The sequence below is a fragment of the Neolamprologus brichardi genome, chromosome 23 (assembly GCF_056152115.1).
Source record: "Neolamprologus brichardi isolate AB-2024 chromosome 23, ASM5615211v1, whole genome shotgun sequence".
Taxonomy (NCBI): domain Eukaryota; kingdom Metazoa; phylum Chordata; class Actinopteri; order Cichliformes; family Cichlidae; genus Neolamprologus; species Neolamprologus brichardi.
The window spans coordinates 10,899,256-10,921,136 of record NC_142125.1 but is presented as its reverse complement, the minus strand read 5'-3'; the positions used below and the strand labels follow the sequence as shown (position 1 = coordinate 10,921,136).

General features: G+C 44.4%; 1 protein-coding gene across 2 annotated transcripts in view; it reads left to right on the top strand.

The window, feature by feature from the left end:
• The window catches only part of sema6bb (sema domain, transmembrane domain (TM), and cytoplasmic domain, (semaphorin) 6Bb), a 140,383-nt gene that overhangs the window by 72,625 nt on the left and 45,877 nt on the right, over positions 1-21,881 (top strand). For both annotated transcript variants that reach the window (XM_006790314.3, XM_087835811.1), the window contains exons 4-10: positions 2,953-3,013; positions 3,160-3,222; positions 12,951-13,049; positions 14,524-14,614; positions 15,024-15,143; positions 16,575-16,663; positions 17,425-17,642. In XM_006790314.3, coding sequence (XP_006790377.1) covers positions 2,953-3,013; positions 3,160-3,222; positions 12,951-13,049; positions 14,524-14,614; positions 15,024-15,143; positions 16,575-16,663; positions 17,425-17,642 — 741 coding nt within the window. The remainder of the gene's footprint in view (positions 1-2,952; positions 3,014-3,159; positions 3,223-12,950; positions 13,050-14,523; positions 14,615-15,023; positions 15,144-16,574; positions 16,664-17,424; positions 17,643-21,881) is intronic.

Genomic DNA, 21,881 nt, shown 5'->3' with positions numbered 1-21,881 from the left:
GTCCTCAGCCCCGAGTCAGATCCAACAGGCAAATCCACACAAACATAAACCAATTGGAGAGTTTACCAATTGACAGCATGACTGAAGGAATGACTCAAACTCTTGAATAACTGTTCCACTTGTAAGATGTTTGTGCTGTCAGTCTGTAGGCGTGTATGTGTGTGTGCGCGCATGTTTTATCTGCACATTCTGCATTACCTGGAGTGGGAAGTGCTAACTTGCTGCCAGTCTGGATGTTTTTTTACTGTGTTAGCCCGCTAATGTGACTCTTGAAGTGAACAGGTCAGTTGGCTTGTGGCAGTCAGACAGGGAGAGACTCTACTGAGGCCGGAAGGGAAAGTTTAGTATGTAAAGCAAGCAAGCAATTTATTTATATAGCACTTTCAGACCAATCCAGGCTGGAAACAAAGTGCTGTACACTTGACATGGCAAAAAAACACGGTACATTAAATTACGTTTAAAAATAAATAAATAAATAAATAAATAAAATAATAATAATTAAAATTAAATAAAAACAATAAAATCAGGGCATTAGATTAAATTATAGCAGGAAAATTAGGATCAAACTGTGAAAAGCCAAGGAGTAAAAATGGGTTTTAAGTAGTGCTGTCAGCGTTAATCTCGTTAAAATGACGTTAACGCCATAACTGCTCGTTAACCCGTTGACGCCATGCAGCCCCGCGATAACTCGCTAACAGAGATTTACCGCGTTAATGAGGTTATGGCTTTAACGTAATCTTAACGAGATTAACGCTGACAGCACTAGTTTTAAAAATGGACAATGAAGGGGCCTCACTAATGTGCAGAGGCAGGTTATTCCAGAGGTTAGGAGCAGCCATAGAGAAGGCCCTGTCCCCTCGGAGCTTCCTCTTGGACCCTTGTACCTCCAGGAGCAGCTCGTCAGCTGACCTGAGAACCCGGGGGTGAGTAAGGATGGCAAGACAGTTAAGCATTTAAAAACAAACTTTGGAATTTTAAAATGAGACTGAGGGTGTCGGTCATAGCAGAGCCGTAATGTTATCTATCTGCATGCTTATTTTGGCCGCTGAATAGCCAAATGTCCTAAATTTAATGTCTGAAGAAGGCCTTTGATCAAACTGTTGCTCTCTCGGTAAAATGCTGATGGTGTGCAGGATGTGGTCTGTGGACACCTGATGTCCCCTCTCTCGCATACTTACACCGGACTCCTCTCAGTCATTCATGTCGGTGTCAGTTCCTCCATTTCATCACTGCTGTAACTTCTGCTGCACACTGGATTTTCACTCAGAAAAGCAGCACAACACTGCAGCTATGGCAAGAAAAAACATCGTTATCCTTTATTTATCCAAGTAAAAGTCTCACTGAGATTCAAATCTCTTTTCTAAGAGAGACCTGGCCAAGAGGGCAATTTGAGAGGTCTCGACCTTCAGCCTGCTGGTGTTTGTAGAAAGTTCATGAGCTGGTTGAGTAAGAAAATAGTTTCGATTGAGCCTGTGTTGACTTTGAATTACCAGGTCAAAAGGTTTGGAGGCATTTCTAAAATAATAACTCCGGCACGTGGGTATCGTACACGTAGATGAGGCTACAAAGAGACACTTGTTGATTGTGCTCTCAGGAAAACCTATGAGGTAATTTGAAGGCTTAACACACATCTTGCAATATAAACGTGAACTCTTTGGACACCCTTAACTCTAACCTTATGTCACAAGCAGCACACAGAAACTGGCTAACCCGCATGTAAACAAAGAAAAGCATCCAGGCTTTGCGTCATTCGAACAACCTGAAGTGCAGAAGGAAAGAGAAGCAGCAGTGTAAGTAATTCCTCATGCTCTGCACTACGAGAGACAACAGTGCTGGCTGCCAGCCCCACCGACTCGGAGTCCTTTTGCTGTATTCATCATGCCGAGACGATGCTGAAGCAGCCTGGATGAGATTACGTCTCACTCTCTAGCCCTCTCCGCTGATTTGAGGATGCTTAAACTTTGACCTGTTAAGCAGGGGTACACCAAGCCATTGTTTGGTGATTTTGCACTTCTTCGCCACTTAACAATTCTCCCGCTCTGCTGTGCTGAAAGGGCTGTAATATTCTGACACAGCAACAGGAAGTGAAGATAAATTATTCAGACGAGGGGTGACCTGCTGGCTCTTGGCCTACCTGGGCTCTTATCAAGCACGCATTCTCACAGCCGCCTCTCTCGGTAAAATTAGATGCAAACACACACAGATACACACTCTCCAGCTCACATGAGCAAGCACTTGTGCGCCTCGCCTTCTGTGAAAGAAATTAGGAGAGTTCATGCAGCACAGATGGAAGGTAGAGCTGGGTCAGAGATGGATCGATACTGCGGGACTAACATGGCTGTGGCAGATTTACAGATTAGCCACTTCAGAAGAAACCCATGCTTCAGATCCGTCCTGGCCCTCATCAATATGCAAACGTCAGCTGTTAGCTTCTTAGCCTAACTCTGGTTTAGGAGGCATTTTTCAAGGTTACTGCAAACAGCAGACTAAGAGTGCAAAAAAAGAAGTGTTTGGGAAGTCATGAATACATGCATGGTGTTAGGGTTTTGGACCATGTGTGGGCAGCGTGTGGGGGCGTGAAAGCATCAGTGTAACAACTTGATTAAATCATCCATTAATTCAATTTTAGGACTAGAAAGACTGATAAGCCAAATTTGGGGCCTTGCAGCTGGGTGCCGTTTTTCTGTATAGTGGAAGACACTGTAAAGCTCTTCTTTAATCTCTGTTACTCTTATCAACTTTAAATGAATAAACAGCATTTCTGTGTGTGTTTGCGTCACATAGCTGCGTGTGCTGTGGCTAAATTATACACAAAGCAATCACAGGTTGCAAATGCAGATGATGTACTCGAGCTAGCAAAAGAATCCACGTTAGGAAGGAGCCGATGTTGCCTTGCTGTTAGCTCTGAATGAGCTGTGCTGTCTAACTCCCTCTCTGTGTCTCCTTCTCCAGGGATGACCTTTTTCGTGTGGAGCTGGACACCACTGCAGGAGATGAGATGTTTTACAACAAGGTAAGCACTTTCTTAGCAGACACACATAGCAGTTACAGCCTTTTAGGTGCGCACGTCACTTGTCTCCAAGCTGGAAAATGTCATTTTCCATGAGAGAAATGCCAGGGTAAGCAGCAGTATTTATCCGTGTTTCATTTCATTTATAGAAAAGAACGTGGGAGTCAAATAAGAACGACATCCGGATCTGCAGGATGAAGGGCAAACATGAGGTGAGACGGCGTCTGTCTGTCTTAATCATGCTGCATGAGTCTAAACATCCAACAGATTCAGACTAACTTTAGTCATGTTTGTGTCTTTATTTGCATCCAGTAATTCTCCTTTTAGCTCTGATTTTGTCTCCACTCCCTCCAGGGAAAAGTATCCGGCTCTTGAGCCGATAAATGCTCCGCCGTGTTTTCCAGCTCGACACTGAGCCTGCAGACCTGAGTACTGTGTGTTTGGAGAGGTTTTTTTCGCTAAAAGCTGCTCGCTGTGCCAGAGAACAGCATCGAGCAGAAAAGTGACACTCGACCGAAACAGTGGACAAGAAAATCAAAAGTACCCACTTAAAGACACAATAAATCTCAGCGGAGCAGCAGAATCAGGTGGCTCGGTCATTTTTAGAAGACTCTGTCACGTATAAATCACGTTGATATGATTTGATCACAGCAGCTGAAACGGCTCAATCGCTTTTCCAAACAACAGTAGCTCGTAATCCATAAAATCCGTAAAGGGATGATATTAAAAATGGCTTTTATTGCTCTGTATGAACTATAAACGATTGTAGCTGAAGGAGACTTTGGACATTGGACTGGTTGGTGGATAGAAACTTAAAGTAAAAGGATTTTCTTTTGCATTTTCTCTGTTTTTCACCACTTTTTTTCATATTCTCTGAACTGTTTGTCGTTTCATTTCGTCATTTCGTCATTTGCATTTGCGGTAAATTGGAGTGAGTGGTGTCTCTCTGCAGCTTGAGTTGTTTTGCAGCACATGTGAGCTGCACAGTGGCACAAAGTCAGTAAAAAGCTGTTTAAATCAATCAGCTTCCTTTGAAAAATCCTCAGGCAAGGCTTCAGTTACACTGTCTCTGCACACATGTGCACACATGGGCACAAGCTTTGCTCTCCTAAATTATGGTACATGTTTTACCTTTTTTGCCTGGAGCCTTGGTTTCTCTGTGCCAGTCATCTGATTGTCAGCCGTGCTGGCGCAGCCTTAAGAAGGAGGGCTGTGACCATATTATTGTCCCTGCTCATCCAAGCCGTCACTCACGAGCAAACATGCACATCGATCGGGAGAGCACGCAACGTTAAACTCATCCCACCGTCGTGAGTTAGGCCTGCAGTCTGTGCCCTCGGAAAATGCAGGTGGGCGTCAGGAAGCCGAGGCGGTGAGGAGGGATGGGGTAAAATGCCCCTGCAGCCGGCGGCAGCCCACGCCTGAATACCTCTTATATCTCCGGCACACACACTCAGTCCTTGCCGCTGCTGTCTGCCGAACACACAAACATCACGTATTCGGTGTCTGCGTGTGTGGGTGTATGCAGCTGTGATGGTTGTGGTTGACAGGGGAAACATGGGCTCTGTCCCCTCCAGGCACACAAAAAATGACTTATTTAACACAGTGAGAGAACACCTGACATTAAATCTGTGTGAGACATCGCCAGACAGAAGCACAACGGAGAATAGTGGGACAGAGACAAAAAGCTCGGCACAGAGAAAGGAGGGGGCGAGTGTGGGTCCCTGTTGGCCGGCCCTGCGGAGAGCCGTGGGGCTGACTGAGATATGAAAGGTCTTCTTGCCCCTAATGACTGTGCTGCCTGGTAATGCTGTGAGTCACACGGCAATGTGAGGAAGATAAGAACACTGCCAGGTCCTCTCAGTCAGCTCTCTGGGCTCAGATGCATTTGAAAAGACGTGCGTGTGCGCGCGCGTTTGTGTGTCTGTGTGATTGCATCCAATCATGCACTCACTCCCTGACGGTACGTCTTATATTTGCTGTTAAAATATGACTTGAACGCAGTTATTTTTGTTTCAGTAATTACACTGAAAACAGTACAATGAACATTTTTAATTAACCTCTGACAGTATTAACAAAGATGCAACATTTTGAAGGTTTTTCTTTTTGAACATATTACATATTCAGTTTCTGTTTTCTGCCAAAATAAGTACAATTATTATAATCACTTGTATTTAAAATGCATTTAAAAAAAATTCTGTAATTTTTTAATCATGCAGAGGCTGCTTTACTGCCTAAGTAATGATATGAAGATATAGCAAAACCACTAACCAAACACGAAATAATTTGTGGCAAACCAAGAGCTTGATAAAGAGAATAGCAGCAGTATTTTTTACAGTAAATGCAAACATCCATCCATAATATTTTCTTCCACTTATCTAGATCAGTGTCTTAGGGGGTCAAAGCCCATCCCGGCTGTCATAGAGAGAGAGGCCGAGTGTATCCCGTACAGGTCACCAGGGCTAACACCTGTAGCCAAATTAGAATCACCAGTTAACCTAACTCCATGCATGTCTGTGGGAGTACCTGAAGAAAAGCCTTGCAGACACAGGAGAACATGCAAACTCCTGATAGAAAAGCCCCAGACTGGATTTGAACCAAGGAGGTGACGGTGCTAACCACTGCACCTGCATGGCGTCCACCTGAGAGATCATTTATCGATAAAGTATCTCCATCTGAATTAGCATCGTTAAATACTGTGAAGTCCTATACACACTGTGTGAGTTTGGGCTGTCCCACACAGAAGACGACCAAGAATCATGATGACATCTTCAGCATCACAGTGAAAGCGGTTCAGATCGGACAGATTTGATGGTCTTTGCCACCAAAATTCCCACCGCGTCACCGTGTTTGACTCTGTGTCTGTCGCTTTGACGCAGAAAAAGGAAAGTCTAGTTGTGTTGGGGTAGCAAAAGCTGTTTTACCGTTGTGTCCTTCAGCTGTTGAAACCACACCGGTCGAGGAGGAGGAACTTGGAAGCAAATAGTGCAGGAGTAACGGCGGTGTGTTGTAGCCCATCATTTACAGCATTAAACCTGATGTCCTACCACAGTATATCGATGCCTCTGGATTGCAATAAAACTAATATTTACTGCTGAACTTGCACAGTGGTCATATGAACATGAATTCTTTTGGAAACTATTCTCACAGAGTCCACATCCTACGTCAGGGGTGGGCAATTCCAGGCCCCGAGGGTCGGTGTCCCTGCAGGTTTTAGATGTGTCCTCGAACCAACACAGCTGATTTAAATGGCTAAATTAGCTCCTCAACATGTCCTGAAGTTCTCCAGAGGCCTGGTAATGAACTAATCATGTGATTCAGGTGTGTTGACCCAAGGTGAGATCTAAAACCTGCAGGACACCGGCCCTCGGGGCCTGGAATTGCCCACCCCTGTCCTACGTGAACCTGCAGGTCAAAATACGGAGAAATAAACAGATCTTTACATGTAAACGTGCAGAATGGAGTCCCTGTGAAGAGCCAAAGTGGGAACACATTTCCTGGAGTGCATTTGATAAAATAGATAAATGGACACACAGAACAAGTCTTTCCCAGGATGTCCTCCAGCCACAGCGGAAACCCTAATTATTGGCTCACAGTCATCAGACTATAGCTGCTGGACTATTAAACTTGAGTAAATAATTACGGCTGGTGTGCAATTGTGTGTTTTCTGCTTCATTCATTATGACTTTATTGAGCTGAAGGGCTGCCTGGAAAATTTGGGGATTTTTAGATTTTGCAAGGCGGCTTTTGAGCTCAGACAATTATGTTATTTAAAATGCACATATGATGCCACGATGATGATGAAATGTGCATCACAGTATCAATATGATCTTGTTATATCGGTCTCTGCAGTGTTTACTGAAGCACTTTTGCACTTGATTGCATCAGACCGCCGCGGGCGCGTTTCTTACCCCCTGTTGCCGTTTTGATTGTCATGCTGGAGGTCAAGGAGGATGCCTGAATATTTAACAAAAGAAGAGCCATTTCATGCATTAATGCATGGACACGGTGCAGAGGTTTGGGTAAACATGGATGAGGGATCATCAGCAACACTGTAAATCCTGTACATTTATACACGCCGTACTTTAAAGTCTCTCTCTGCTGCACCTTCCCTCCGCCTCACATTTCTTTCTCTTTGTCTCTGTGGCTGCAGAGGCAGATAGAAGAGCGCGGTGCTGGAGGACTGTTGCTGCACCTTTGCTGGCAGCACGACAGGCCTTCTACACTAGATGTCATGCCTCTTATTCACGAGTGCTGTCGTGCTATCCAACAGCACACATTGTTGGCTTAGTTTGGTTCACTGTGAACAACCACAGGCAGCATAACGAGGAGGTCTTCTCACCGCCGTTATGGTGCGAAAGGACCTTTTGTTTCTCACCTACCCGTACACAAGCACAATCAGGGCTCTGTTGTTTTACGTGCCTCCCTTATCCTCTCCCCCACACTGGTTCCCCTCCTCTCCTCCACTTCACCTCCTGAAAATGTCCCGTTCTGCTCGGGGGGACGGTTGTGTCAGATGTGATACATTCGCCACCTCATAATTGGTTTTGTAATTAAATGTTTCTGCTTGGTTGATCGCAAAGGACATAGTATCTCCCTAATTAGGCTGAAAATTCAATATCCTAATCCTTTCACCTTCTTTTCTTTTCCCGTGTTGACCAAGCTGCTGTCGATGAATGCAACAGTCGGCCTTGTTGTCACTCACTGCATATTCTACCCACATTAGATTTTCCTTTGTCCGCGCTTTCCGCTGTCTCTTTATCTCGCTCGTATTTGCCCTTTTGATTGTCTCTCGCTGCCATTCGCTCTCCTTATTTCCCTCTTTCCTTTCTCTCCTCACAAAAGCAAAGCGCACGAGAGAGAGAAAGAGCACGATGTTGTGGGTGAGACGCTCCCCAGAGGTGGCTCTGTGCCAGCGTATCAGGCTGTGGCAGCATGGGCATGTAGACGCAAACAAAAGCAATGCTATATAGTAGATGCTTAAAGAGCGGCCAGGCATCATTATAAGCAGCACTTAGCAAGATTGTTTGATCAATATTGTGTTAATCGTGCTCTCAGAGGAGCTCTGGGTTTGCAGTCGTCCGACTGTTTCTGTGTAGAATCATCACAAGATGTGGTTTTATTGCTTTTTCCGAGCTTAAAACGCTCCAGGTGGACTCATCGTCATCTTTTTTTTCCAACTGGCCAGTGTCTCGTGTTTCTGTGGATTTTGGTTGTACTCAGCGTCCATGGCCCCACACGCTGCTGTGGACTGCACTCGAGCTCATCACCAAACGTAGGACTTTTTAGGGTCAAAGACGGTGAATATGAAGAAAAGAAGGGTTCGTGGTGCCTTTGGTTTTCATGATGTTTGCAGCATACAGAATCACATTTAATTAGAATTAATCTGGTTTACGTGATCGCTTACTCAGCAGGTCTGCAGCTGGAGAGCTGTGCAAAGGTGATCCAGGTCAAGTGCTACGGTCAAAGATTGAAAAATGTGTGTGTGTGTGTGCTCGGACGACCCGGCGAGCTGTAGGTTTTCGCTCTCTGCTCATTTATTCTTGTGTCTCTATCATCTCACTTCTTCGTCCTGCTTGTGCGTGCTGTTTGTCTGTGGCCTGTGGTGTGTTCAGTCAGAATTACCATCAAACGCTAAAGAAGTGCTTCAGAGGGATGCGGATTAGCTTTAACATGCTGAGTAAGACCGCAGCACTCTGAACAGCACAGTGCTGCTAATTTGGTAACGCTGTTAATTTATCCTCCGCCCACATGCACACAAACATATACACACACACTTTGTTCCTGCCACGAAGAGTCACTCTGTTTCCAGTCAGAATCGTGCATCGGGGATTTTTCTGGAAATGACAGACCTGTTGTTAATGAGTGGGGAAGAGGGTTCGCCAAGGCTTTGTGTGCGTGTGTGTGTGAGTGTATTGTGTATACAGTATATGTGTGTGGGTGAGTTCTGGCTCAATGGCGGCTCTTGGCAGAGCAGCGCTCTCTTCTCCCTGGTTGCTAACATCAGGGGACCAGCCAGGCATGTAATGGAAACTTTGGAGATTTAGAGGAGCAGCTTGCTAAATACGACCCCCTGATGTACTGCCTTAGATGGCTCCCATTGTACGAAACATTACTAAACCGGGTCATCGTGATAACTTATTATATTTTATGGGACTATGAAAACTGCTGTGGTTGCTCCTAAAACAGGAAAATGAGCAGAATATTTTACGACCCTTACCTGTTTTGTATTTTGGTTCGAGCAAAGATAGGAATCTTTATTGTAGCTGGAGGTAAAACACCTTGTTCTTGAAGTTTGGAGTAAAGAGTGATCGTTAGGAAAAAACTCTGAGCTGAGGTTTATGCCGAGTGAAAAGGTTGTTATCATCGAAGATTGAGGGCTGAGTTCTGGACAATAGATGAAAAGCACATGCTGAAGGTGGAGCCTCCTCGGTTTTAATGGTGCTTGTTGTTGCGTTGCTGTGGATTCTCTGTGCGTGATTGCTTACGATTATTTTAAAGCTGGTGCATGTGCATATTTCTGTGTCTCCGAGGAAGAGGTTAGCTGTGCAGTGGGAAATGCACTTGCTCTGTCATCGTCTGCAGCGTACAGCTAGCCTGGCTAACATCTGCCTCAAGAGCGAGGAACTGATTAAACCCTGCTGTCTGCCAGCATCTAGTTGATATAAATGTACATTTGCATATGCAAACATGTGCAAACACTTGTGCAGCATCTCTTGGTAGCTTTCCGCACTCTCTTTTTTTCTCATTCCTCTGTAAATGTATCCCTTCATTGACAATTACGTCCATATTTGCACCGAGGCGTGTGCTCCTGTGTAACTCATCTGTGCTGCAGATTAATTTTTCAGAGCACAGGCAGCTCTGCCGCTGTCAGTAAGAGGAGCAGGAGAAGGAGGAGGAAGAGGAGGAGGAGGAGGGCTGCAGTCGTCTGGGTCTCTGGAAGGCTTGCCAGCCAGCACAGGTGGCGTTTTGCCTGGATTCTACCCAGGGAGAGGGGATGCACAGAAAAGGGGAGGAGGCATCAGACCGTACAGCACATGGATTTATATAGGATTGTTTAATTCACAGCATGATCCTTTATAATAGGTTTGTGTTTTTATATTTTAATGTGGAGCCCACAGTAAAACCTTAATCCTGCTGCTGCCTGAATTGGGCTTTGAATAAAAAAAGACTCGTATCTGGAGTGCCAAAGGACTCCCTGGAATAGATGAATGGGGATTAATAAAATGCATGTGTGCAGCACAGGGTGAGTTTGGATGATGTCTGTAAAGTGCAGAACTGAATAGTTAAAATGTTATAAACCTTGTTTTATTCTAAAGTCATGAAATCCTTAATGTTATCTGAACAGCCACTGCCAAGTGAACACATTTGTGCAGCGGTTTGGCTCTTCTCAGTATTCGCTCCCATCTCCGAGATGCTGGCAGTGGGACTGGGTTGTTATTAAGAGTGCTTCATCTGGCTTTGTGATTACAGCTCTGACCAAGCTGACAGACTGCAGCCCCACCGACAAACAGCATGCAAATGATTCTCACACACGAGCCTGCATCTGTGCTGTGATTGTGATGCACGCACACACAAACGTACTCGTCACATGTGCACTTAACTATATGCATCACGCAACACTGTGCGTGTGTGGGAGTGACACGCACACGCCCGCAAGTACTGTGACAGTCGCACTTCTGTTTGTCACATAGCGGCGCAACCATTAGAAATTTGCACCTTGCGCTCGACTCACTTCATGCGCTCACACCGTTCACGTGAAAACACTTCCTGCTTTCCTGTTTCTTTCTTCCCGCTGAAAGACGAGATCCCTGCGGGGAGAGAAGGGGAAAGGTGGGGGAGAGGGTGGAGCATCTGGAATAACACTCAGCCGTCTCGCATATCACTGCTTTCCCTCTGATCTCTTTCACACACATATGTTGGGTATTCATATCTTGTGGGGACATCTAATTGACATGATGCTTTCCCTAGCCCCTTACCTTAACCCTAACCATCAAAAATGAATGCCTAACCCTAACCTTTAGCCTAAACCTAACCTAACCATAAACCAACTGGAACCCTGAGACTAAAACCACATTTTCAGCCTCAAAAATGCCTTCAAACTCGTGAAGACTAGGATTTTGGTCCCCATAAGGATTGTTGGTCCCCACAAGTATAGTAAACTTACCATTTTTGGTCCCCACAAAGATATGAATACACACCTACATACACACACATACACCACTGGTCCTCTTTCCATCAACATTAATGTGGGCGGTGGTCTTGAAGTAGACCCCATCTGGTGTGTGTGTGTGTGTGTGTGTGTGTGTGTGTGTGTGTGTGTCAGAGCTGGTGCCATCGTGGCTGGGACAGTAGTGTGCTGGGTTGGGGGTTGCTGGCTGCTGTGTATCAGTGATCTACTGTACATCACCACTCACTCCGTGTACTCGGGCGGCTGTGCAAGTGCAAATTGCTGTCAGTCCCTTTTGACTTTTACAGTTAAAGGTCACATCTGAAATTTGTGCTTAGCAACCATGGATGGAAAAATTCCTTCAGGAAATCAGAACATAAAATCGTGACTTTCAGGCTCATGCGCTGCCCTGTGTCGTCTTACAGATTTGTTTTGTGTGCAGTGAAAAGAGTTTCAACAAAATCCTTTCTTATAAATGAATAATCTTATTAAGTAGCGTAATAGTGCGTGGGTGGTATAATCAAATATAGCTAAATTACCTCAACTAAATGCGCTCATTATGTGCAATGACACTTTTCAAAATCATATATATGATTTTATATATTAGATTCTAATTATTGATTTATATCTCTTTAATTTTGCAGCTATTGAGTTTGATCACCAATATATTGCTCAGTAGCTTGATCTATAATAATGCAATTAATCTCTAACATAATAAGTAAATAGTATGGAGGGTGAAGTGCAATGATTGCATTCAAAATATGAAGCTGAAAGCAGCAGAACTTGGAAATTAATAAAGTACTCGGTTATTAGTGAGTAGCTCAGCAGAAAGATTAGAAAAGTGTTTCCAGTAATTCAATTAAAAGGAAGTTAAAAAAATAAATAAAGCTGCTCGTTCACCTAAATGCTGCAGGAAAGAGAGTGAAGTCTGCACAGTAGCGAACACATAAGCTAACCTGTACGGTTACAGATCTGTGATTAAAATAGTTATCGATCAGAAATGAATAAACGAGAACGCTTAAAGTAATCAATAAGCTGTTGAGATATAAGGTATGATATATAGATATACAGTATGTTTAACATGACAGACATGGCTGAAACAAATAGATGCACTTTACTGGTACATGAGGTCAAATTGAAAACTAAAAATATTAATAAACAGCCTTCTAATGAGCTAAAGATGATCGATAACGTGCTTTAACAGTAAATGAAGAAACATTTTTAGTAGCACAGTATAAATGAATAAAAAAAGCTAACAGTAACAACACAGTATATGTGTGGAGACACCAACATTTATCTGTATTTGGGACTGTGGGGCAAAAACCACCATCATGGTGGTGCTGAACTCACGACTGTTCAAAGAATGAAAATGCGACTTGCTGTTATTTATTCATTACACGCGCTTCACGTATTGAGAAATTAGCCTTAAATCTGCCGCTTGTTCTAAAATCCTAAGGCTGCTTTGGATTACCCTCCGTCAATCAACTGCTGTGTGTATGCGTGCGCGTGTGCATGCATGTGTGAAGAGGGTAGACGCCTAAAGTCTCTGCAGGCTACGTTCAGACTGTATCACTGTGATTGACAGCAGTAATGGTGTGATAATTCCACACATCAGGCAGCTGAAAAGCTTCATTTCACAGAGCGGTTTGGCTAATCAGCGTCTGAAAAATAAAGGGTTTTTTTTTCTATTTGCGCCATCATCTGTTCCTCAGACTCACCCCTCCTGCATATCAAGCCTATTCTCTGTATTTCTGTCTTTCTCTCGTGCAGGATGAATGCCGTAACTTCATCAAAGTGCTGCTCAGCAGAAACGGAGGCTTGTTTTTGTGCGGGACCAACGCCTTCAACCCGCTCTGTGCCAACTACACTGTAAGTAAACCCAAGGCGGGTGATCGCAGCCGCCCTACGCCGCCACCTGCGAGCGGTCGAGCGCCTCTTAGCTGATAAATAATGTCTATTTTTACAACAGAGTCTCCCTCCTATAGATCAATTAGTGCACTTGTTCAGGTGAGAACGCACAGCTTCATTAGAGCTGTTTGTCAAGCAGTTGAGTCAGTGCCGACTGCCTCCCCAGGAGTTATTTATCCTTGTTGTCTGGCAGCTCCAGCGCCTCGTTTTCCTGAGATACAACAGTTGTTATTTCTCGGCGGTTAAACTTTGTGGTCTGCCGAGCTTGTTATCATTGAGAGTCAGAGACAGAAAATCAAGAAGAACACAAAGAGGGGAAAAGAGGGAGAGGAGCGTATTCACAGAGTAAGGCTGCTGAGACGTGACTTGTTGCGGTAAAGAGAGAAAAGCAATGCCACAGATGGAGGCGGAATCTAAAAGATGCCAGAGTTCGAGCGACAACTGTAAGCGTCGACTAGCCAAAATGTGTTCTGAATATTTCTCCAGCACTGTCCCACAGCACATTTGTCAGACTCTGAAGGTTTGTATCCATCAAACAGCAAGTCACCAGAACCCTCCACCGTGCAGGGAGCGCGCTCCACTTCTTAGCCTATCCCTGTCTCGCTCAATTACAGTAACCGTTTTAAACTTGCAGAAGAAGAAAAAAAACCCCTGCACATAAATATTAATCATCGACTGGGGTGATTTCACATCATTCCGCAGCGATATTAAACGAGGAACGAAGGCAGTGGAGTCGGAGGGAGAAAGAGAGAGAGAGGAAAAAAATCCTTTCACTATCAAAGGCTTTCTCAGATAAGTGTTATTTTCAGTCTCTCACATTTCAAACACGGTGCAACAGTGGAACACTGAGACGTACTTGCCCCATTATCTGTCAGCCGCTAATGACATTTTGCAACAGCGTATACCTCACCTGTCTCTGCCTGATAGGCTGTCATTTTCTCTGGGGACTAGTTAGTGATGCTAGCTACTGTTTTATTTAAAGCAGGGTTTTAATGAAATGACACCTGAAAAATTATTTCATTTCAAACAGCCGATGAGAGCTGAAGTCTTCCAAATCTGCTGCTCTCCTCAAATAGTTGCTTGCGGCAACCTTTAAACGGTTTGTGTTTGTGTAATTGATAGTGAAAGAATAACAGAGATTTTATTACACGAGCTGCCAATTTTATTGAAATGTACACGTGTGGACGTGGATGCATTGATGTGTGTGCGTCTGTGTGTGTTATTTATGGATGAAAATGGGACTCTCTTGTTGTTTGCTGCTGTGCCTAATTGCCTCCAGTGAATCATTAGTTTGCACTTATGGTAACACTCCCTAATTGCCATTCTCTTGTGGTTTGTTTTCATGATGCTGCTGTAGATGTATTCATATTGTTTGGAGTACCCAGATTGATGCATGCCTCTAATTGTGTTTGTGTGTGTGTGTGTGATTTAACAGGGAGACACTCTGGAGATGCTGGGAGACACAGTCAGTGGGATGGCCCGGTGTCCCTATGACCCCAAACACGCCAACGTAGCTCTGGTCGCAGGTACGACATGGTTGGTTTAGCGTGTGCTGTCACACAATGAGGAACTGTGCGATGTCATCAAAAGATATTTTTGCCCCTTGAGCAGAACAAAAGAGAGCCGCAGCGTTTCCTCAGCTTCAGTTTACCTCGTTGTGTTTGAACTCGTTCATTAATAATCAATACTGTGTCTGAAACTGTTCAGATCCTTATCTGATATTAGCTGGTAGTAAAAAAAACGAATGTTATTTTTGTGTGGGCGTGTAGAAACGTTGCAATTACATTGTTGAGTGGTCAGTCACATCGTGTTTACAATGTAGCGCATAAAAGGTCACATTAACTCCAGCTTCGCTGTTTATGATGGTGCTTTGGCAGACGATCCAACTCACCAGCTGTTTTTATGTGTGTCTGTGTGTGTGTGTGTGTGTGTCAGAGGGGAATCTGTTTACGGCCACAGTGACGGACTTCCTGGCCATCGACGCGGTGATCTACCGTAGCCTCGGGGACAGTCCTGCTCTGCGCACCGTGAAGCACGACTCCAAGTGGTTCAGAGGTATCTGCAGACACGTGTGTGTGTACGCTTTGAGTGGGCGTGTTCGTTTGTGTGCCGTCAAGCATAGTTATGTCGGCGCAGCGTGCTCAGCATCACGCCTGCTGTTGATGTTAATGTGAGTCTGATGGCTGGAGTTTGTGTCCACATTACTTAGCAGCACGTGGATCGATGCATATGCTGGTAGGACAGGTCTGAGTCAGCAGGCAGGCAGCTAGCTGTACACAGAGCTGCCTCTTTCAAAGAATCACCCATATTACACAGTGTCCGACCAAACGTTTGTCCCCCCGGGCCAAGGATAAAGTTTTACTTTATCCTTGTATATTTTTGTTGGCTCAGGGGGAAAGGAAGCTCATTTTAATAACTTTATATGCTGCTGTGATAATACAGCAGAATCTGTTAGTAGACCTAATCTAAACCTGTAAAAAATACTCAGGTTTTAACCATTTAAAGTGCCTCATGAATCTAATACATAGATTATTATTATTATTTTCTACCCAAAAAGGTTTGAGTAGAAACCTTTTTGCACTGTGGTGTTGCCTCTTTGCCCTTAGCCGATGCACATGTCAATCAAAAAAGCCGCAGGTCCACCATAAATTATACCTGTGATAACAGCATCGCTGGCACGGTAGCTGTGTTCTCAACAAGCTCGTTGTGTATTCATTATTCACCGCCATGCTCCTAGATACACGCTACATTTGGCACATGTGTATGTTTATTCGAGCATGCAGGTAAAATGCTTCCACCGTTGAGCCCGTCATGCCCCTTCGATGCCGTGTGCAGCATCGTCTGCTTCCTTTGACGTGACGCGTTTGACTGAAAAACACTGCGTGCACTTGTTTGGTGACTTTGACTGCTGGAAACAAGCGGGCCAATCACAGTGCATGAAAGCCTTTTTCACAGACTGCGGCTTTTGTTATTCGTTGACACGCAAGATCCTACAGTTATTTTACAGTTCGAATATTCGAGAGTAAGACACTTTGCATTTCCAGTGCTATTAGAAACCTTCTTCCGGTGTTTATGCTACAAAGTAAAAACACAGAGTGTGACTGATGGACACTGTCACCAGACTGAGTGGACCTGCCAATCACATTGCCCGAGCCCCTGGTCTTAACGCTCACACAGGTTTTAGAAGGTCCCAGGCACGCCTGCCTCGTTCCTCGGAAGCACGAGGGAGTCATAATGTGCTTATTGTTTGCTGTGAAATCCCCTTTCACCATGTAATGAAATTAAGCATGGCTGTTGCCTCTTTCTCACTGCCCCCATGTCGCTCGGTTGCTGTGGGAATTAATGATGCATTTGCAAATAGAAATGCTGTTTTGTTATACTCGTTCTCGCCTGTACTTCATGAAAGCTGTTCTCTCCGTGCACCACTCCTGCACACGTCGCCTTTCTTGTTTGTTTCTCTGAGTGTTTCTTTCTCTTACGACACAGAGCCGTATTTTGTCAGTGCCGTGGAGTGGGGACCTCACATCTACTTCTTCTTCAGAGAGATAGCCATGGAGTTCAATTACCTGGAGAAGGTAAAGAAGTCATTGCGATGGAAATATATTCTCCTCCCCCGCTGAGCTCTCTCACATTACCTTGAGGTCCATTCACAGCATCTTTAAAAAAAAACTGGAGAGAAATGTGGGAATCTATCATTAGAATACAAGCATGAAGAGAGCCGAAGGTCTAGTATCTCTCTGTTACAGACTGCGATGACCTTTCACCTTTGTATTTGTTTACGTGCATATCTAATGCAACAAGTCCCGTTATTAACACCTGTCTGTATTAACCTAAGAAAAATTGGTCGATTTTCTACTGACTTGATATATTTCTTGCCCCCAGAGCAGTAGCTGCATCTTTATTAAAAATAAAAAAATAAAAAAATATAAACCTGTTTCTTTAATAAATTAGCAATTCACTTTTGGGGAGTGTCTGTAAAAGGTCCCTGGCTGCGACATGTTTACAGAGAGCAGAGTAAATTGATACTTAAGCAGCATCGCTATTGTGTGTTCAAAGAAGCAATTTTGAGATGCACTGACATTTTCATGAATAATTGATATTAGATTTAGCATTATAAAACAATGATCTGTCAAAAAAGGGTTTCCACATTGCAAATAGCATGCAAATGACTCTTCAGAGATCGCCCTGGAGTTAAAAAGAGCTTTTTAATATGCAGTTTTCAAGATGAAACCTCGGGAAATATTAACTGCCCAGCTTTGGAGTCATCGGAGAAATAAGCAAGCTGCGCTCGTTCTGTATAGTAAGTATCATATTCTCTGCTCGCGGCTCCTCACAGGTGGTGGTGTCACGCGTTGCCCGGGTATGCAAGCGGGATCAAGGCGGGTCTCAGCGCGTCCTGGAGAAGCAGTGGACGTCGTTCTTAAAGGCCCGTCTGAACTGCTCCGTGCCCGGCGATTCCCACTTCTACTTTAACCTGCTCCACTCCACCAGCCCCATCATCAGGATGCACGGCAGGGACATCATCCTGGGGGTGTTCTCCACACCAGCCAACAGGTACCTGCACAAACAGGAGACTCTCTCTCACACAGGGAGACTTAAGACTCCTGAATCTTGGCCTTTCCTTCATATGTGAAGAGCGCGGCCTGTACATTCGACCGGCGCAGACCTCCATTCTCTCAAAGAATCCACACGAGTCCTCTGGTTATAGAAAGTCCAGCTGTATTTGTTTCTTGGTGAGCTGATGGTATTTAAAGTCTTGCTGAATGTTCATTTAATAAATTATGCTCTTCATTAGAGTAAAAAAGCAGGATAAAGTAGGTTTGCACACATGAACAATGTCAAAATTGGTGAAAATGCTCAAGTCAAGACTCTAACTGTTGATCTTTTATATACAGAGTGTGGTTGTGTCCCAGACTCAACCACACTCTGCTCTGTATTTTTCAGCTATGTTAAACTTTTGCCTTTGTATGAACTCAGTATGGGATGTTCAGGTGTGATATATAATTCAACATTGAGTTGTTTTCGTGAAATCACTGCTTATATTACATCATACGCGCAGCAGAACCTCAAAGGGACTGACTTCTGTAAACCTTTCTGCCTTTAAGTGCATTTTTTTGCCGGTTGTTTATTTTTTTTTATAGATTTTTTTGTTTAATAAATGTGTGAATGAGGCCTGGGGGGGGGGGGGGGTCCTCTGTCTCTGTCATGGTTGGTGTTTTTAAAGAAATGCACATGTGTGTAGTCGCTGCTTTTGTGGACCACCATAGTTTTTTTTCTTCGCCGACTCGGAGAGAAAGAGCAAGGTTTCCTACAAGCTCCACAAAAACGAACGTGCCTGTGTTGGGGTGCAGAGGTCAGGATTGTACAGAGTAATCTAAGACACATGGAATGCTTTCACGGAGGACAAAAGGGTGATTTGTTGAAAGACACGATTAAACTGAAGAACGCTGAGAGGAGGAGGGAGGGGGGGAGATGTTGCACGGTAAGTGGGGGGATTACTGCAGGCTGAGGGCATTAGCAGAGCCAAAGACAACACAAACTGTAACCCTGAAAAAGTGAGAAAAGAAAATGTAAGTCACAGCTGACTCAAACGATGAGCCTTGGCAGTGTTTTTTTATAATCCCATGTCTCTTTCCTCATACAGTTACAGTAATCTGCTTATCATGCTGCGCTTGAAGATGCTTTCACCGAGCACTTTGATGCTGTTTTTCTCGGCATTGTAAGACATCATCTTAGAACTAAGTCTGAGCCTAAATTGCTCCGAATGTTTGCGTCCTCCGAGCAGCAGAAGGATGAAAGTCTATGGCTATATTGCAGTCTAAGTGGCTCATATTATAGAGCGGGATTCAGTATAGTTTCTCTGTGATGGCCCACTCATGTTACACTACCTCAATGGCCTTTTGCTGTGTCTGCTAGAGCAAGCACTTTAAAGCACACACTTGGAAATGCTCGCAACTGCCTTCTTTTTGGTGCGATAGCAATCCAAACCTCTCACTGTAATGCCACCAGCAGCCTATCTGCCATCAATCAGTGGTCCCATTATAAGAATATCTTTATTTTTTCGAATATAATAGAGCTCTGTAGCAGTGGGCGCGGGAGTTGCACGGTGGGACAAGCACAGAGGAGACAAGCACATTTAAAAGGGAGAAAAGATAAAGAGGAGAAGAGACGGATGAGAAACTCAAGGACGAGGAAGTCAATAACGGACAGCACGTGCGTTCTCTGACATCTAAAATTGTTTCATCAGCTGCATCTTATCTGCGTGTTTGGAAGGGCACCGCTGCGAGTGGGGGCCACTGCCTGCAGAGACAGATGGATGCTTTATGCACACACAAACTCGCACACTCGGAAACATTCACAGCGGTTCCCAGATAACACCATTTACAGCTCACCGAAGAAGCGCGCCGGCTAAATACACACACGCCCACACCTGCCCGCCCAACCTGCCGCTGGGCCCTGTTTTAAATAACCCGCAGCCGAGCCAGAGAGAAAAGGAGGTTCAGATGGACAGATAAAGAGGAAAGTAAACACAAAGAGATACAGAGAATGTGTGAGGTGATCTAAAAAAACCTCCCACTGGCCCCGGTGTGGCCCCACTGCGCTACACTGGCCAAGTGCTTGCCAGACAAATTGCTTTGGCTGGCAGCTTGCAGTGAAAACAGCACGAAGAAGGACCCGGGAGTGGAGGAAAGAGTCATTCTCTCCTGCTATTTGGCCTGTGCAGTGTTGGACTGTAGCATGGGAATGAAGTCAGGGTTTTACTGTCTCCCCTGGACGCTCGGGAGTTACTCATCTCCACCTGTGAGCCACGTACTCCTGGAGTCATTTTACAGCTGCTCCACTGTTTTGGATCATTGTGGGATCATTTCATCTCCGTTTCCAGAACATAACATCACCCCAGGTTGCCAGTTCCTTTGTCGATCCAGCGCCGGAGCCCAGGGTCATTTCTCTCCCAACAGGAATGAAAGAGGAGTCCAGACTTCCTACCGAGCACCCTCCTGCACACCTGATGCTCGAAAGGTCAAGGAAACATCAAACTTATGAGAAAGTGTAGGAGCTTTCTGGTAGCTGTGTTTCCTAGTTTATATAATAAATGATATATCTTTAAAAAAGAGCAGCAGGATGTCAAACTGAAGGGTTACCTGGGGCTGGTAATGAAAACAAACCATTCTCATTATTTTTATTTGTCGTTGTTTTGCCAGCTAAAAATGTCTATCTCTCCTGGAACAGACTGACAGCTCATTAGTTTTGTTATAACCGCCCAGGAATGGAAGAAAAATATTTTATGGAAAACAGAGTAAATCTGCGGGAAGCCATGTTTGGGTTTGGTTGTAAAGAATCCCAGGGGTCGGACAGCAGGATGCCCCTGTGGGAAAACACAGCAGAGGAGGGGAAATGAGGAGGACAAGGAGCAGGAGGAGAACAGGTTTACGATGCCAGGATGCACAGCTGTGCAAACTAGACCCCCTGGGTCTGCAAGCAGAGAGGGCACCAGAATACATAATGAGGCAGCTAGCTGTTTCTTGAGAAATGGGCAGTGGATAGGAACGGGTAGCACGTGGAACGACCACGGCACCCCAAACAGCGAGAGTTTAAGAGCGAGGTTTGTTTGTCGAAATAGGCCACGGAGGTTAATTTAGAGAGAAAACGAAAAATCCACACGGACGTCGAAGGGAAAGATCAAGAGAAAGTATGAAAAACATAATTGTCAAAGTTCAGCAGCTTGGCGGGCAGGATGTGGACACAAATTAAGGACTCGTGAGACAAACAAAAAGTAAAGGGGAGCTTTAATGCTTAACTTATTCAGAAACACAAAAATATAAACTGTGGCTGAACTGGAATAAACAATCCCCAAACTAGGAATCTCAAGGAGACATGGAGCAAGGAAACACACTCCCCAGAGGCAGGACACGACAAAGGACACGACGAAGGACACAATGAAGGACGGGGGGACATTGAATACTCCTGGTATAATGAGGGGAGAGGATACAAGTAGGAACAGCTAACGGTAACGAACAAAACAACTCGAGGGGAAGGGAATAAAACAGGAAGAGAGACACAACCGAACAAAGAAAGACAACGAGACCAATGCAGAAACGAGGCCGAATGGGAACAAAAACGCATAAAACTAAATACTGCAGTAACCAAGATACACAGCGACTCGAACATAAGCTAAGACTGAAAGGCAAAATATAAACAGAATGCTGGAAAATATAATAAATGGAAAATAGAAACGTTATAGGTGACATAACAAAAAGGCACAAATGATCCAAATGGTAGAAGTGGAAAAGGTTCCAGTAAACCTTTTTTTTAATAACATTTTACAACATACTTTACTGGAGCCTCTTGCCCAGTGACAGCCCACAGTTTCATCAGAAACCTCAGAAAAAAGCTTTAAGCCTGTCTGTAGAAATGCTACAGGTTACAAATTTTATGTCTCTACTTTTTTTTTTGTACAAAATCATTTTTCTATATTTATACCAGAACAGAAATTTTTATAACCCTGATGTAAAATCTATAAATACATATATCCAAAGTCTCTGTAAGAGTTAAACCACCAATTAAAAGATTTTCCTTCCGTCCTGTAAAATCCTGGTGTCACGCGTCCGTTTGGAGGGTGTGAAAATATTTCAGGCTGTCAGCGAGTTCGTTAAACAGCGAGGAAGCCCTTCAGACTCCGCAGAAGTCCTCACAGACAAACATCACACGAGTCTTTGTAAGCCTTGACAGTCTGCCACTCAACACCAGCAAAGAAGGCAAATTTCAGCAGGCTGAAGGAATGATGGAGATGTA